Source organism: Triturus cristatus, chromosome 10 (assembly GCF_964204655.1).
Source record: "Triturus cristatus chromosome 10, aTriCri1.1, whole genome shotgun sequence".
NCBI classification, from domain to species: Eukaryota; Metazoa; Chordata; class Amphibia; order Caudata; family Salamandridae; genus Triturus; species Triturus cristatus.
The window spans coordinates 1,026,159,810-1,026,178,932 of record NC_140593.1 but is presented as its reverse complement, the minus strand read 5'-3'; the positions used below and the strand labels follow the sequence as shown (position 1 = coordinate 1,026,178,932).

Sequence of the window (19,123 nt, the reverse complement as noted above, 5' to 3'; positions counted from 1 at the left end):
AAGCCATCAGTGCTGTAGTATTTCCCAGATGTAGATAAGCAAAGACACCAGGGCTCGGCAAGGTCCAGCCCTGACCCTCCCACATCTTCTGAAGGATCTCGGGAGGAGAGCTTGAGAAAGGAGAAAGTGAAGCAGAGACAGAGCACACCATCATCAGAGGTTGAGGATATTGAGAAACCATGGCAAGTTTTCATTAATAGCACTATTCCACAGCACCTCTCACTTTTAACCGAAGAAGAGGTCTCCTGTGGGTCGCCATCTTACCAACTCCTGAACCTGGACAAACTCTTGGACACGCGGGTGCCTTTAATGAAGATTTTAGAGAAGGTGAAAAGGATTTAAGAGATGGGAGCAGAAGAGATCCAACACGTTCTTCCTTCATCTTACTATTTAATCTAGCAATATTTAATCATCAAGAGTTCTTTAAGTGAAATACAATCAATGATGGTATGAGTATATAGGACAGGTACTACCAGGGTTAGTAAAGGTAGCCCAGAGCAACAGCAAATACTACATGAAAACCTATATATTTTTTCTTTCTGGGGGAAGCTAAAGAGCTGATGAGGGGCACTACTGAAAGAAAGTTATCTTTAATTCTAGCAGCAAACACAAACCAAAAACATGCCATAAGAGCTACTGTATCACATACAACAGCAAGTCTGGCAGCAACAGATAAACCCACAACAGAATGTAACAAAGACATCACTTACGGGGACTATTAACAAGGTGGAAAAGAAATTGCTGAGGAATTCCAGAAGAAACGAGTCTGAGGATCTCATCTTCCCATCTATATTGATAGTTTTTGGAACTTCCGGGACAAGACTTACTGCAGCTTTGAAAAATGCATCAGCTATAAGAAACAAACAAACAAAAATATGAGTTTTCACTCAAATAAGACAATGTCTATTGTCACCTTCATCTTAGCATTTACATCACTGATTAAAATGAACAAGTTTTTCAAAAGAAATAATTGGCTAGATTTGTGGGGAAAAGCAACAAGCATTGGTAAAGCAAATAGGTTTGAGATTTACACTAGAGCGCTGCCAAAAGCAATGAAAACTACCTGAGCAATACAAACCAAATAAAAAAAGGTTTGGTTGTGTATACTATGCACAGATAAGCTAAATATTTACATCTGCGATGGCAGTGTACTTTTCAGATGTAAAATAGTATCCCATGCATTTCAACTGGGCGGTAAGGTAGATTCAATCGGCCAGCAGAAAGAAGGGGAGACAAAAATACACCTGTGGGGTGATCCAAGATGTCTCCTTAAGTTTCTGAGTCAAAAAGAGGCAATGGTTGAAGGAGACCGAATCACGGCCCCTGCTGTTCCCTGAATACTAATGTGCGGTTTAGATAAGAGATTTACCACCTGTCATTTTTTATATGTTACAATTTTTAACTGCTAGCTCTACACAGTGTTGCTTAGAGATGCAGCCAAGACTGATTTGCATATGGCTCGGTCTAAACTGGGGTGGCATGGTGAGCAAAAGAACAATGGATTTAACCCAGATCTCTGAGGGTGAATGTATGATTTATTCAGCATTCCGTCCATCATTTGTTTGCATAGCACTTTTCACCCTACGTGGGATGGGTATGCCCTGACGTGGGTCCCTTGCTCACTGTGCCACTGGATTCAAGCTAGCCTGACTGATGAAGGGTAATACCCAGAAAAAGGTCCCAGGATGCTTGTTTCCAGTCCAGGGAGGACCTGGCTTGGCAGTTCGGTCTGGACTGTTCCCATGAGGCACAGGGTCAAGACTGATTTGCACATGGCTGGGTCTAAACTGGGGTGGCATGGTGAGCAAAAGAACGATGGATTTAACCCAGATCTCTGAGGGTGAAGGTATAATTTATTCAGCATTCCGTCCATCATTTGTTTGCGTAGCTCTTTTTGCATAGAGATGCAGCCAGGCACAAAGTGTTTATGTATTTTCAGTTCACTTAAAATCCTCCAGTAAATGAAGGAACCAGCCATGTCACAGGGATGCATCAATAAATGGCAAGCTCTAGAATAAGGGATAAGAGTCCAGGCAATAACAGTTTGCAAAAACAGGCTGACAATGATGGTCTAAAAATATCCATCAATGGTAAGCTTAAAAAAGAAAATAGCAGTGGTAAGATGAATTGGGAAATAACGAACAGACAGTTCTTTAATGATGGTTTGAGCCACCTCATTGTGTGGAGTAATATTGAACAAATGCAATATGAAAAGCTCTACTAGCTTACACACCTCTGAACACCAACATACCCAAATAGTTGACAACCATATCAGAAAAAGTCCATCCTTGTTGGTGTGCCCTAGCAACATGATTGACAACAAGCAAATTTGAATTGTCCACTAATATACTGTGATATTTTGTATAATATGTGAAGAGGAACTTCTCAAACGCCCGCAGAAATGACAACAAACGATTCTTAATAATGATGGTGGTGGAAAAAGCCCATTTCTCGAGAACATTGGCTGTGCTTGCAAGTTTAAGTGGGGCCTGTTCAGCATACCGTTGTATAACTGGAAAATGTTTACACCACTCTGTGGCTTTCTGAAGCATCTGGCCGCAGGGACTAGTTGAACAGTAGCATTCCTGCGGCTTTTCACGATCCCTCTAACCTGGGTAAGCGGTTGCCCTGGGTGACTGACTGGTGCTTGAAGTCTAACATGTTTGAACAGAGGTGCGATTCTTAGCGCTAAAGCCCCAACGCTTCGAAAGAGCTGGCTGCCATCTTGTTTCTCTTCGAAAGGAGACCTGGAACCTCATTAATTAACAATTGCACAAGATGGTAGTGGGAAGACTGGATGGCAGTATTACCTTGAAATAAACCATTCAAAGGTGGCTGTGGGATGAGTTGCCTCATGACGAATGGGGAAAATTAGTGGTGACAGTTGGAAACCAAATTGCCTGCCTCTCGTCAATGTGGAAGTTTAGTCTTTCTTTGCTACTGGGAAATAATGTAAACCACTTGCTGTAATTGAGGACTTCTGACACGTTGTAAAAAATGTAAGGACTTGCAGCTGATACATTTTGTTGGATTCAATGCGAACTGTAAATACTTACTGCTGAAAAGGTACTTTATGTCAAGTGGCATGTGAATGAGCTTTACTTGCACATTTCCATAATGTCAAAGTACCTGCGCACATGAAGACATTGAACAATGCTGCAGAAGAGGGCAACAGTCTCAATGCATCCTGATTGGACAATACTTGCCATCTGCAAACATCTAATCAATCTGACTATCTCTCACACATTATGATTGTATATTCACAAGCTTCCTTTTCTGACGTGAGAGCGAGTCTCATCCCAGCGACTATTATCTTGTGAGGTAGACCAGAATGCAATGCATTAAGTTAAGACATTGCAGAGTAAGCCTGTACAAACCATGATGGGGCTTGATATGCCATGAGGAAGGGCAATCACTTGATGCAGAATGGTGCTTCATGGCTGCCTGTGTACTGTTGAAGCACTGGACAATGTTTCCCGCACCATCAGAATGGGTTTTAACAACGCCTCATTGAATAGGAGCAAGAGTTGTTTAATGCCCTATGTGACGAACTATACAATTGGATACAGAATAGTGAACTAAGGCTCCCAACTTAAAATGCAGGCAGCAGCAGCAATAGATCATTGTCCCGCCAAATACTCACTTTTATTAAAAACAAGCATTTGCAATGCAATCAGTCTCGCCTTTGGGACCTTACATGTATTTAGCTATGCAGCACATTAGCCTCCGTGCTGAAACATCTACTGTTCTTTAACATGGAGGGAAGGTGAGCACCAAATTGTGTGACACGCCAGGTATGGGAACACATGGAGAGAAATATTGCCTTTCAGAGGGAAATGGTATAGTCCAAAGCTCCATTTTAATATAAAATCAGGGCCTTTAGTGGTCATATCCCTGAAACTACAAGATTTGAAAAAAATATTGTATACGGGTGCTCGTGGAAGACAATTTCTATGGACTGGAATCTAGAGAATGCTAATGTGATTCTGGTACTTTACTGACCTCTGCTGGTCGTTTTCTATCAAGAAAGTTAAATAGAGGCAGTTGCCAGATATATAAAAAAAAAAGGAAAGTCCCTCAGCAAAAAGCAATTCTGGTATTTCACTGACCTCTGCTGGTCGTTTTTCATCAAGACAGTTAAATAGAGGCAGTTGAACAGAAAAAAAAGTCCCTAAGTGGAAGAAGACAAGTCCTGGGTTGATCTCCAGAGCCCACAAAGTACATACACATACAAGTATATACTAAAGTATATACAAGAGGTTTTGAATGCTCGACCTAAAGAGAAGTATTTTATTTTCTAACGCTATCCATACAAAGGAAAAATACTACATCCACTCACTCCCTGCATTAGTGATTGTGGGTATTCCCCATTCACTACTAGTAACATCCAGGGTATGCCCCACTAGTAGTCCGAGTTGCGAGAGTCCACCATGACTAACTTATTTAATAGTGTTCCAGTGCTGTGGTGCGATATTAGCAGCAACTTCGCCTAGGTCCGACAGGCCCGATACCAGTCTTACAGCAGGAGGGAAGCATTTGGAGTTCCTGAGTACGCCCCATCTATAGGCACAGGCATCCGCTGCAGAAAAGTTCAGGTAAGTCAACTATAAAATGGCCCAGACAGTGTTCCATTCATTGGGTGCAGTCTCTCCTAGTCGTGATCCTAAAGCGACCGGAGGCTTTCTGCTGCTCCTCCGGCGGGGTAAGTGTTCGTCCGGCATCCAATGAGGGGTGGCTACGAAGATCCGGTCTTGAATCACTCGAAACAAGTTGAAGTTGTTGCTGATCCCGGTGACCCCCTCTGACATGCGGGGTCACTGCAACTCACTGTCCACAGGCTTCAGCCTGATCAGCACAGTGAAATTCTCAAAGCCTGCTCCTCTGGGCGAACGGGGTCACTGCCTCACTACACCACAGCGCTATGGCCCTAGCCACACAGAAGATTTTCCACTGCAGCTCCTCTGGCATACATGATTGCCCCCTCACTGCCAGACAGGGCTACTGCTCTCCTGCACAGCAGTCTTTTCCACAGCGCCCCTCCTGGCATACGGGGGTTGCTGCCTCGCTACTACGCACAGACTCTGTCCAGACTGGTGTAGCACAGCATGCTGCTAAATTCACGGCTGCCCTCTCCTGACACATGGGGGTTGCCGACTCTATCCTGCACATGGACAAAGACCTTACTGGTGCAACAGCTGTTTTCTCATACCTCGCACAGTCAGGCCTGACAAAAGGGTGCCCCTCTGGACCATGCTCCCTCCAATGCTCTCATCTCAATCATAGGGCGCACTGGTCTTGGCAAGCAGGCAGGTGCTGGTGCTCCAGGCTCCAAGGCAATTGGTCTTGGATTCCCTGGGTGATGTGCCCTTACCCAACAGGGAGACTAGCAGGCCTTGATCCCCAGTCCTCGTCACAGGCAGAAGTCTTACAGAGCTTGGCCTCCTCACACAGCCAGTCTGGCTGTTTGGCAGATTACAAACTTTGGGGTCTCAAACTCTCCCTCTTATACTCCGTTTCTAGACCCCAAATGTGATTTAGGGTCTGAGTCTTTTCAAGTTTTATGTTGAGGTTCTGCTTCTTTGGAGGTGTCCACTCCTCTACTCCCTGTGCAGTCTGTCACTGATTGTCTCACAAGACAAGCCAGCACTGTATTTTTTATGTATTGTACCACTTAGACACACATACACCCAGAAAATACATTTATTATGCACCCACTGCATCCTTCGTGTATTGTAATGCTTGCAGGTACACATACACCTAGCACATGCATTTATCATACATGCACTGCACAGCACTACATAATTCTCGTACTGCACTACTCATAGGCACATGGACATACGTCTAGAAAATGCATTTAGCATGCAGATAGTGCTCAGTACTGCATTATCCCTGTATTGCACCCTTCTCAGGCACACATACACCCAGCACAGATGCACCACCTCGGCGCCAAGGGCAAGTTAAGTACAAAGCAGCGGAACTTTAAAAGCCTGTAGTCCTCACTCCCGTGACATAGGTTAAAAAGGACCAGTTCACTCCAAATGATCACTACACAAAATGCTGCAACCGCTGCCCTTGTGCTGCTTCACTCCTGGTGAAGGCAGTAGCCTTTCACCACTATGAGGGAAGTGCTTTGGGCACCCCTCCCGGCCCAACAAGACTGCAACCTGTAAGACAGGACTATGTCATAGTGAACGCGCATGATCAGTGTTCACCTATGACAAAAACAAAAAAACACCATCAGGGAGCCATGCATCAATACAGTTGTGGACTTAGGGCAGGGGAGCACATCCGTTACCAGGCAGAGGACTTTTCCGCCCCACTTTCTGTATAACGGGGGATGTAATACAAGTAAAACTAAAACACCCATAGAAATTACAATTTGTCATTAAAAAATGATAGTAATGTATATGCCTAGTTGCATAAAAACGATCCCACAATTTTCCAACGTTTTTTCTCATTGGATGCCCCAGAACAACCCCACGATCAGGGATCATACAGCCATCTCCTAAAGAAAACAGCAGGGGGAGGGGGCTGCAAATAAATGACTCTACTTTGGAACGCTTGTGCATTTTATCATTTTACTAACGTTGAAGATCCAGCTCACAACAACTGACTGTGCAACTCATTTGTTTTTGCAACATTCTTGTGAAGCACAGACAGTTCTGCTATGAGTCCCTTTGTTCTCGGTGCCAGGACAGCACTGCGCGCAAACAAAAAGAACAGCGACAACCGTCTGACATGGTAATCCTTAGTCAGCTTCCTGTGTCAGCATAATGACCTGGTCAGCAGGAATTTACTCGCTCAAAGCGCTGGCACAGTTGTTCCCTGGGAAATCTAAATATTATGAGCATACCTTAAATTTGATCTGTAGTTTTTAAATATCATTGCAGCGCCTACAACCTCATTATTGCATTGAGTTGGAATTAGGTTGGCATCATTGCCCAATTTTACTTGCTCCCATGTGCGCTCTCACACACATTTTATTCCCAAAATTGCACTGATCCTGAATAACATGTCTGAGCATCGCTGGATTTAGGTCCTGGTCCAATCCTTCCACTGCACAAACATCATACATGAGCCCGACAGAGCTTGGACCGGTTAACGATGGTGCTGCTGACACCCTCGGGTGATAAGGAAACAACAAGTACATGGACCTTTACCTGATCCCAGGGTACACCAGATAGTCTATTACTTAATAGCATTTATTAAGTGCGTTCCAGAGCACTGCGCCAATTTTACAACATTTTTATGCTATGGCTTGTAGCACCTGAAAGACTGCTCACATTGCCCGGAGGAGGGATAGGAGAACCACTCTTCACCTTCAACCAGCATTCCCAAGAGAAATTAGAACAACAAGGCAAAGAATCACACAAATTATCCATATAACACTCAGTTTCATACGCCTTTTTTGCTCGCAGCGGCGTCCCATTCTACAGTGAGCATCCGACTGTTTCCAGACATAAAATCTGACCCTGAAGCGTATGACACAACAGCATCAACTACAACCCAAGGTAGCAAAAAAAGCAATTTGTTAAAAATATGCTGCAGACCGAATGCAAGGCTTTTAGGATAGCCACAAACCAGACTTACCTTGAGAAAGACACTGGTTTGCCAAAGCTACTTGTCCTGAATGCAGGTAGAGGTTCAGTCGTGCAAAGATGCTGGTCAGAGATGGAATGGTGATAAAGCAGAAAGCAACACAAGCCTGTGGGAACACAGGAAACATACTGTAAGCAATTGGGCATTCCTCTATGTATACAGCCTGAAATACACACTCTCTTCTGTAGCCCAATGGCCAGTCAATAAGTGCAGACACATGTCAATATCAAACTTTCAACATTCAAAACTCTACCTACAAAAGAAAATCAATACTTCCATAGCTCTACATTATTAATGGCACCCTTTTCTCCCCTTCCCTCATATTGTCAATTAAGCCCTTGAAATTTCCCAAACAATATACTTTAAAAAAATCCATCTTCATTTGAACAATCGCCTGCCACATGGTTTCCTTTCCCTTGAGGTTCATCAGAAACACATAGCCTTAAATTAAAGTATAACTGGAAAGAAATCTAACAATATGAAAGTAAATACCAGATTTCCTCTTTTGTAAGATAGTCAGTACACACACTGGGCCTACTTCTCAAAGCCATTTGTGCCAGTAAATCAGAGCACACATTGCTGAAGAGTCTAAAACGATAAGGAATTCATGAAAAGTGGCCTGCAAGGACCAATTCTTTCACTCCCTAATAATGCTACTGCATCGTCGCACATACAAAATGTTGTCTTTTGTAACCTGCTTTGTGTTTCCCTTCATGCATTGTTTCATCCACATGATGTTGATAGCTTTCTAAAGGCAGAAGAACATAACAGCAAAACGTGTTGAGTCATTTTTTATTTTTTTAATCAATCTCTGAACTTGCTTCCTGTCAAGTTGGTACAAAGGTTGTGGAGTTTGGAAACACATTTCAATTTAAAATCTTATTAATTAACTCTTTTCTTGGAATCAACCGAATCCTTTTGGGATGACTAACTTCGCCCCCGAAATGATCATATAATATATCCGAGTAAATGCCACGCAAGGTGTGAACAGTGAGTGTTGCACAACCTGTTCAGGCATGAAAGTTGGTTAACCCGCAAACACGTGATTTTGTGGGCAATCATTTCAGGGTAGAAAGGGGAATGGAACACCCCAACCTTCATGGAGGTGTGGAAGGGGTTCTTCAATAGAGGAAAACAACGGGCCCGTGCAAACTGATGGCTGCATTTCACGCCTAACAGTACACCATGTAAATGCCAGTGCACTTTTGTAGCAAGGAATTGATGAAATGTTTCCCTAAGTATGCCCGGAAAGGTCTGACTGGCGCAGCTTCACCTCAAGAGATGTTGTGATACCACAAAGTTACAAATCTGCACCCACACAAATCAGAATGTGACAAAGAGAAACAGCGAGAGAGAGAGAGAGAGAGAGAGAGAGAGAGAGAGAGAGTGAGAGACACACAAACAGATCGAGACAGAGACACAGACAGTGTGTGTGCGTGGTTTTTTCTCCAGTGAGCCTCGGCAAAAATATTGTGTTCTTTCAGTCATTTATCCCATTGCCACAAGTCTGCTACATCTGAAACTAAATTAAAAATCGCCAATGAAAGCTACAAATAAATGTAAATCTGGAAATATAACAGAGACAAATGGAAAATGTCAATTTTTCCAGGACAACTAAAACAAGCATTTGCAATGCAATAGGTCTCGCATTTACGCGAGTTTAAGCTATTGGCATTGTAAATGACGATGCCTTTTATTTATGTTTGAAAAACGAAAACACAAATAAAAGGCATTGTTATTTGCAATGTAAATAGCTCAAACTCGCGTAAATGTGAGACCTATTGCATTGTAAATGCTTGTTTCATTTAGGAGGTGAGAGAGTATTAAATTGCGTCCCCTCCCAAGTTAACATGAACGTACCACGTTTTATTTCATACAGTCTGCTGTGCAAATATTAAAGTCGAAATAGGCTCATACCGAGAGAAAGGAATGGCACAGCACATCTCAAAGGGCATTCCCGGCGAATAAATTGTTAATTGACTACTGACGTGCGCGCGCCTCCACGTCGTATGTCAGCATTCGAAAGTTCTTAGCTGCTGCAGGAATTTGAGCCTTTGAAATAGTTTAGCGCCAAATGCGTTTCTGAAGTGAGACTTTGGGGACTGGGCTACGAAGGCAGAGAGAACAGGAAGATAGTTTTTAAATGGGCAGCGGCTCTAATGTCACATTGCAGAACAGGCTGTTCAGTGATTGCCGCTTCCAGGCCAAGAACACAATAAAGCTATGAACGTTATTTATTGCCACTTACATAACACAGCTCAGTTGTTGAAGCTGTACTTCTAAGAGGGGTAAGAGGGCATTCAATACCCATTAAATACATTTACAGACTGCATAATAAATCGACAAAATGTGTTGCATTACCAGGGGCGGGGGTTGGTTTGGAAATTCAGCTGGGAGCAGATTCGAACATACCTACTGCTTGATTTGTTTGCAGAGAGTATGAGGTTAAAAAGGTGACTCGTTCTCCTAAGGATTAAGACTACCGGAGTTCGGTTGAGTGAAAGAGTTTAAATATGCTTGGTCCTAGTTTGTAATAGCTTAGGCGAGGTCAAAACGATGGAATGGAATGCGCGCAGTGTCGTTCTCAGTGGTTCAGGCTGGCTAGGGCATTTCTAGCCATTGCCTTTGTGCTAAGTGAGTTGCCCTGAGTCACGGAGTTATTCCCAAACATGGGTCTTGATATCATTGTGCCCTAGAGATTCAAGCTGCGCATCACTGATTAGGATCAAGAAGACCACAAAGTGCCTGGTGTTGTAGCATTCTTAATCGAAGTGGTGGCATAGAAACACATTAACACTGATTTTCTATGCAGCTCAGTGGGTTGGGTCATTGCTGCTGCAATATGTAGTCATCATCAGTTTGCGAGTTGAAACCCTGACTCCTACTCAGAGCTCCATATCTTGAAGTTCAATAAATTATAGCGCTTAGAAAAAGAAAAAAGGCCTGTTATGTAACTCGTTATAAAAACAAGTTATTTGTATTGTTTCTATCTGATTGGTCTGTATGTCATGGCACAGTCATGCTAAACATTTCACGGAAGGGAATATACACTAACTGGGTTCAGACTTATTTCAGCATCTCTTCGCTCCATCAAAAACAGGCACAGTAAGCACCACAACAACTGAATAATACATACATTGCTTGTAAATTTCATCTGCATACAGGCACTAGCACATAGATATCAATGTGTAGTGTCAGATGCACACAGATCAGGTACTTACATCCAGTCTTAACAGAGTCATAGAGACATGCCTTTGACAGCAATCGTCCACGACCTATATGACTGTTGTTTAGGAAATGGGCCATGATTCAATGTCAAAGGGGAAATTACAAGCCAATGATTTTATGACAGGTTAAAATTAAAAAACCAACAGGCTAAAACACATGTTCTTTTGCCAGAACAATGCGAGTAGCTTTAGCTTGGCGTGTGTTAAGAGAAACTGAGAAAGGGAAAAAAGCAGTCCACTGCCCACCCTTCTTCCGGAGGAAGTTTGTTGTGACTTAAATGAAGCGCCAGAAGTGCCCCGGTGATGCCCTGCCTTGAGTATTGTAGTTTTTTGTGTGGGCATGGGGATCCGCTTAGAAATAAGTCAAGTACCCTCGGATAGAGAAGGGTTCGGTTGAAACTGGTTGAAACTGGAGATTCTGTGGAAGAAAAGAGCCTTCGCGGGATTTACACTTTGTAAAGCAAAAGGGACATTTGAAACTCAGTGAAGTACAAACTGTGTAAAGTGATACTGAGTAAAGTGGCCAACTCCACAATAGCGTGTGCATTCACTGTTGTTTATCTGACGCACAAATATGTGAGTTTGAAAACCGGGATTTTAATCTGCTGATATTCTGTAATAATGAACGCGCATTCCGTTCTTTTCCGCCCGGTGTTGTTTTTCACGGCCATGATACGGCACGTGACGTCCTATATTCCTCGGGTCACCTTGAGTGCTCCGGTTTCCAGGGTAACTGAACCCGCGGTGTGTATTCCAATGTGTGATATGTTTCTGAAACACACGGAATCGCTTTCACGTCTTTCAGTAAGAGATGGACGGAAATCCTATACCGCATGCTGAGATGAAACAAGCTTTGGCAACGCGGCCGCGAAGTGACACGAAAGTGAAAGTGATCGCGATGACACATGGCGCTGCGCGCGTGCACGTTCACGTGCACTGACGCTTTAGGCCACGGCAGCACTTTAAAAAGCCTGTATACAAAATATCTCGGCCAGATCAGCGCAAGCGCTGGATCAGACGAGACCTAAAAACACACCAATCGCTGCAAACATCTCTCGCATCACAAAGACTGTTTCAACCCCAACTAATTTCTAGTCCAGCACCAGCCATCCTGGAATATTTGCCATAAAACAGCAGCATTCTCCTTTCTCGCCTCCAAAGCAGGAAACAACGAGAGCACTATTTTGTTTTGATTGTCTCGACTTGGTAGCCTTTGATCCCCTGTGGCACCTGTTCCGGAAGCCGTCCTCTCCGTTTTATATTTGATTTCTCTCCCATGATCTCATCTTCAGCGTTGTTTCCCTGGCATGACACTGCTATTACACTTCCGCATGAACGCGTGGATTGCTCAGTTAGAGCTGGCTCTGCTTTGCTCGCTGCACAAAACCTAGTTCATTGTGAAGAGCTCTGCTGCCCCTAGCGGTTTAGTATGTGCAACACACGCAAGTCCTTCAATTATTCTGAGCAACAACTGAGGATTGATTCTCATTGAGCGGGAAAGTGTGCACATCTCTAACAAAGGGTTCAATTTCACTGAAGTGGATTGCAGTTGTGTCTGCTCTTTGGCGGTCAGGGAAAATGCCCACGCTAATAAACGTGCCCCAGTGCACTGACAGGGTGTAATTAGTTTATATTTGCATTGTTATAGGCAGTGAGCGGTGAAGGTTTTTGCACAGAGACCATTTCCCCAGTGCATGGTGATCCACCCCTCCTATCTAGCAGCCATGAAGACAACAGCCATCCAAACATCAGTGTACCATCTATTGTGCACAACAATATTCAGGGTGTGTTAGCTGGTGAGATCCCTTAGAAAGAGGGCAATATCTGACCATTAAACGCTCAGGAAAGACAGTCAAAGATATGGAACCGGACTGTGAGGATGCAAGTGGATTTGGGCCCAATGGGAACTTGATAAAACACACGACTCCAGTCATAGTGCAGCTAGCATTTTCCATATAAAGTCTCACACTGAAAGGCTAAAGGTCCCACAGCACCATGGCAAAATGGAGTCATTTTCTCTCTGAAAACGTGGCTAATAAAGCATTCGGCAAAACCGAACTCGAAACTGGTAGCAAAATGCAAAGCAAGGCTAGAATTGCAAATGAGCATTCAATATTCATCAGAAATAAGCAAGCCGGTGTAGCCGAGTAACACCCCAAGCCTACACAGCAAGCGATAGACGGATGAGGCGTAATGTGTGGGTGTCTAATTAAGAATTCAGCACTAATTAGCTCATGTCTGAGAATCGTTCTGTATTCTTCCTAATTGGAACTGAATTTCTTTTGAAGCTCAGTAGAGAATGTTCTTTAAATGTACCTTTAATCCTGTATAATAACTGCGTTCACATAAACAAAATAGTTAATCTAATTTCATGAAATGTCATACATTCGGAAATGTTAAGAAATGGCCTTTTTTCTTAAACGCGCGCTTTCTGATGGAACTTTGACGACACAGGTGTGCCTGAGCTTATGGATAGCGCAGGACTGACTCACGGTAAAATAACTCACTGACTAATATTTGATCACAGACAGTGGGACACAAATGTAGGTGTCAGCATCTTTATTCAAACCTCTCAATTTATCAGTAAGTATGAAATTATTTTGGCTTTAGACATAAAAGTTACTTGCCTTTCTTTGGTAATGTAGATTCTCATACGCACTGAGGACTTTGCAGAAACCTCACTTTTGAACTCCTTGAGTCACATTTTGGGACACCAGAATTGTGCCTTTAAGGAACTGCCTCTTTTTGTATGGTCACCCCCTCTTTTTTGACTGGTGTACTGTTGACTCGCGAGAGTGCACTGAAGCCTGCTAAGCAGACTTCAGTGCCAGTGTCTTGACCCCAGATGGGTATATTACATTGGCTATACCCAATTGGCAAAGGCTAACTTAACTGCAAGTCCCTAGTACATAGTACCCAGGGATATAAGTTAGAGAGTCACCCCAGGGATTGCAGCACTGGTTGTGCCACCTTGGGTGTAACTCATGTAAAATGAGTCTCCCAATCTGCCACTGATACTGGAAGAGCAGTTTTAAACAGTAGCCATACTTTACCATTTAAAGCAATGGCAAAGCCAAACCTCACCCTGCAATATGCGTGATCACCCCTAAGATAGGTCTACCGAGCCCTAAGGCAGGGTGCAGCATATTTCATGGGCAAAAACAAGAATTTTACATGTTCCTGCAAAAAAATGGCAAACTGTAGTTTTTACTGTGGAAGAACATGGTCACCCTATTTGCAAGGACAGGGTTACATGCTGCCCCCCTCAGCTGTGCCAACTCCTCCTGAATGGTGTGAGCAAAGTTGGTACTCCAAGATATCAAACAACTAGTTACATTAAGCCCAACATGACTCTCAAATCGAAATTAATGTAACATGTGGTGTGCAACTTTTGCTGCTTTTAATCTCCTGTACCCTCAATGGTTGCACGAGGAACCTGTCTCTGAGACAGTTGTCGGCCCTCCTTTATAGACATGCTAATGACTCCCAGGAAAGGAGACAATAGGGCCCGCACTGGAAAAAGGCGTTACCCCCCTCCTGCAGTAAGCCACACAGCGTTGGCCCATAAGGCAAGCTTCAAAGGAGAAGCCACCTTTGAAGGGCAAAGGACTCAACGCTCAAAGTTGCATCTGATTTTGTTGAGCCCGGGAGAGCCTCTGGAGTGCAGCTTGGTCACCCAAAGATGAGTCGTCGCCCAGGAAGGATTTGGTTGTGACCACGATAATGGGCAACTGATAGCCCAGTGGCAGACAAGTCTTCTAGCACCACAGAGAGGACTTTGAGGGATGTCACCTTATGACTAGGACCACCTCATCCCCTTCGTGGACCAAGGAGTACCCGCAGGATGACCCCATCTCAGCCACAGCATCCTTGAGCATCTTCTGCATTCTTCATCCCTTGCATCAAAACCACTTCCATAGGAAACCACTGCAACTGATAAAGTTCCTGGTAGTGCCTGGAGACTGCTTCATCTGTGGAGGTAAGTAACTATTGCCGAGGACCTTGCTGGTCCCCCTGACTAGCTCCCTACAGTAATTGGTTGCCTAAAGTGACTCGAAGTGACCACATTACAACAATGCCCAACGTTTTGGTGAAAAATCTGCTAATGCTTGCTCGCGGTTGAGTGAAATGCTTTGATCTAATATGCCTTATAAATTCCATATCTCCAGAACCCTCTGGAACTCTCCAGTGGATCTTTTTCTTTGTGGTGTCTAAAAATACATAAGAATAATCTATTTTTATAAATTGGTGTCAGATTTTTTGAATGTCACGTCAATTTCTTTTTCAATTGTTTTGGTGCTATTTAAAAGCTCTACACTTGCTCCTTTGTTTAAGCACTGCTGCTCTGAGCCGCAGCTACCCAGAATTGAACTGAAGATTTTGGAAACGAAACCTATGGGTCCTAACGGGGTTGGTTAATGTAGTACAAGGTGAGGTTACACAAACACACCACATAATACACCCCATTTCCTCACAGTATCAAATACCCAGAAATTAGCACCCTAGATACACAGCGGTACCGAACAACGTCACTGTAATTTTTGGCACCTTGGTATATAAACTACATAGCTTTTCATGTAAACTTTTCTGTCTTAAGAGAATAAGACTGGCCAAAATCGACGCTAAAAATAAAAAAAGAGACAAAAAAAGAGTTAACTGCACTGGTGAAAATTGATTTGTTGGATAACATGCTTGAGACAGTGACAGTCGGATAAGTGTTTGGACGTTGTATGAGGCACTCTGGGAAGAAGTAGTTAACGCTACAATTAAGGTAAAGTTGAATGGCAGAGAGACTAAACGGTGAAAATTAATGCTAAAGAACAGGACAAGATGCATCCAAGTTAACAAGGTGTTCTCAAAAGCTAGATTCAAACTGATTCAGTTTGAAGTCCTCCATAAAATGTTTGTGGCCCAGATCTGGCTACATAAGAGTGATGACAGAAGGTGGACATAGGCACCAAGTGCAACAAGGGCCAGCTGCACCTTTTTCTTTTTTTGTTGTAGCAATGTCCTATTTCCGCAAATTTATGGACAGTCGTGATTCGCAGTACAAATGACACTACAGGATTGAACTTTCCAAAGGCTAAGATGGGTGCTTGTCTCTTAGAACTAGTATCAAAGACCACAGATGGCAAAATAAGGCTTTTCATCTTACTAATACTGTTATGACTCACAAAAAGACGCATATCCATTACAAGAATGTGAAGCACCAGCAATTGAGAAATCATTGACTGATGTAGGAATGGTCAGAGGTGCAGGACGAAAACAGATGATAAACTACACAATGACCAACCTGATTGGAAGACATAGATAAATGCCCCTCTGTTTCTATCAGAAATGAGGCCGTCCTGAGGGCCGCGCTCTAGGATGCCCGATACATTCTTCACAGATTGTTTTTTAATGTGACACTGCATTAAAAGCAGGAGTATTATGTTCGAAGTGAGACTAAACGCTATACCCATGTCGTGTTCATCTTTTACTGCTGCTGGGCCTTGGAATGTTATATCATTGCTGTAGTTAGCTAATGCTATGTATGTAATAGTGACTAAGAAGGATGTTGTCCACACCAAAATATAATGGAATAGAGAAACAATTAGCATATTAAGGAATTAAGGTTTATTAATTCAGTCTTCTTTATTGTCTTTACCTCATTATACTTCTTTTAATGTTCTTTGTATGTGTTATTTGCTTAGGTCCCTCCCACACCATCCTTCATGTAAGAACCTCTTAATAACAAACTCTTTACAAAAATGTATTGGCAATTTTACTGTTTGAGCAAAAGGCGTTCCAGCAGAGATGTCAAAATCAGATTCAAATCGAACAGAGTGGAATTGTGTGAATTTAAAGGAAATGTATTAGAAAGTATTTTAAGAAACAGTTGGATGAACAGTCAGCTTAAAAATAAAATTATAAATGGAGCCTCTTAAAAGCTGATAATGACAGGAGACATAGGCTTAACGGTGGCAAACTGGTTAGGCATCCATATTCAAGTCTGAACTCGGATAAGTGGTCTTAGCTCTGATTCGGATGGATGTGCTGTGTGTGCGTGGTATTACTTTATGTAAGTGTATCCCTTGAATATTGGCTTCTTGGTACTAAAGAAACAGAGACATCGAATAATGGCAATTTAAACTCTATCTGCACTCACCTGGATTCTCAGACCTACTGCTCAGCATGGAAGAGAACATTTTCCACATGCTTCCTAAATATAAAAAAGTCTGAAAAGGTGCGCAAAAGTGGTGGCTACTTGCGATCGTTGTTACTTGTGAAGGTTCACAAGATCACAGTACTTGCTATCAGCCGCCTCTCTGGTGTGCACGTAAACCAGACCAATGCTTCCTTCTTCCCCTTCCCAAAAGGCACCTGAAGACATTCCAAGGCTAAAGATTACTCACATACCAAAACCATGGCTGTGGCACATAAGAAAATGCTCTGCTGAGGATTACAGCAAGAATTTAAGCTTATAAATCGTTCCAAAGCTGATAAAGCCCACTTGTCATCACATCTAGAACATTATCACAATTGTCTTCTCTTCGAGATGAAAGCCTTTCGCAAGCCAAGTCTCCAATTCTATAGTTGTTGATTTTATAAACTTCACATAATCCTTGTCCAGGAGATGGGGTGAGTAAACAGAAAAGATCTAATCTGCATGGAATTTGTAATAAAGGATTTTAGCAAAGGGCAAAGTACCTAACTCTTGTGGCCCAGTCTGGGACTCTCAGAGTCATTATGTAAATAAAATAATTTTCTAGTGGAATACGATCTCCTAAAAGGTCAAGTTACTTAGTTCCAGTAGTGCCTTATCTAGTAGGGACATGATCTAGCAGCAGATTCCTTACCTTTGCATTTCCCAGGCATCAGATTGGATTTACAAGATTTTCTTTCAAGTAATGCCCTTGTCAGTCTGCTCTGCGTGACATCATCGGCGCCGTCTATGCGGTTTCATCCGCGTAACCTATATAGGCTTCTCCTCGGTGCAGTGACGTCAGTTACTTTTCACGACTTTCCCCGCCAGGAGCAGGAAGCCATGAAGTGCATTGACAATGGTGTGTTTCTGAACAACTAAGGCCTGCAGTGCGGGGGGATAGGTGGGTGGGTCGGTAATTAACTTGTCCATCTGAGACACCTAGCCACAAATTCCTTACTTTTGAATAGCTACCCAATCAATCCTGTCCCAAGAGAAGGGGACTGCGGACAAGTTAGACCAGGAAGTCTTGCAGAGCAGAGCAGCCAAAAAGGAAGGCAGTCACGGTGGACTTGACCATCCAGGCAGTAATGCTAGTGAACGTGTGCATAGACGCCCATGTTGCTGCCTGACAAATGTAGAGAACTGGGACACCACATTGCAACGCTGTGGTAGCAGCATTAACTCTAGTTAAATGAGCCCTTAAGCCTTCAGGAGGCTGCTTTTTGGCCAGAGCGTAGAAGATTTTGATGCAAAGGACGACTCAGAGATCATCCTTTCCGGCACCACATGACCCTTCGTCACTCTCGTGTACCCCACAAAGAGTTGGTCATCCACTCGCAACTCTCCTGCAGTCAAGGTAGAACAATGCTCTTTTTGGTCCAGACGATGGAGTTGCTCATCTTTTTAGGTCTCGGCTAGCGAAGGCTGCGCTTGCGCAGTCTCGCTCGCGAGATTTAATGACTTGGAGAAGAGGGGCTTGAACCCGCCGCTCTTCTCTCCTCTTCTCCATTGGCTGGCCTCTTAAATGCTGGTCAGCCATTGGAGAAGAGGCTTGTCTCTCCAAACAAGCCCCGTTGTTTTGCGATTAGGGGGCGTGTTTTTTGTCGATTTTTCTCTGGGTGTGTTGTTCGAGAAAAACACTCCCCCCCCGAATCCGAAAACGCCGCTGCCTTTCTCCAAGGCATTTCTGCTTTCACCTCGGAGAAAGGCAGTGGTGTGCTTGTTTTCTTCTGGGAGTAAGCCTCTCTGTATTCAGATGCTGCCTGTGTGCCTGTTTTCTGCCTCGCCGTGTGCTGGAATCCAGAGTTCGTCCCTCGGGGTCACGTCCACATCCTTCCCCGTGCCTGAATGGGTGACGTAAACGGCGCTCATGTAAGGCGCTACTAATCTCCCCGTGCCGAGATGTGTAATGAAAAAACGGTGCTATGTGGCGCGCTCCAACACCTTCCGGTCGAGTTCACGCTATATCATTACTTTGTCCGTCGGCTACACTGCCGACTTTTGTGCTGGAAGCCAGAGTTCGTCCCTCAGGGTCGCATCCACATCCTTCCCCGTGCATGAATGTGTAACGTAGCCGGCACTCGTGCGGGGCGCTCCAAATCTCCCCGTG

The 19,123-nt window shown here is 43.6% G+C and overlaps 1 protein-coding gene across 2 annotated transcripts in view; it reads right to left on the bottom strand.

The window, feature by feature from the left end:
* Nucleotides 1-19,123, bottom strand: part of VPS35L (VPS35 endosomal protein sorting factor like) — a 476,592-nt gene that overhangs the window by 162,509 nt on the left and 294,960 nt on the right. For both annotated transcript variants that reach the window (XM_085629064.1, XM_085629063.1), the window contains 2 exons: nt 7,591-7,705; nt 711-850 (listed from right to left, as the gene is read on the bottom strand). In XM_085629064.1, the coding sequence (XP_085485190.1) occupies nt 711-850; nt 7,591-7,705 (255 nt within the window). The remainder of the gene's footprint in view (nt 1-710; nt 851-7,590; nt 7,706-19,123) is intronic.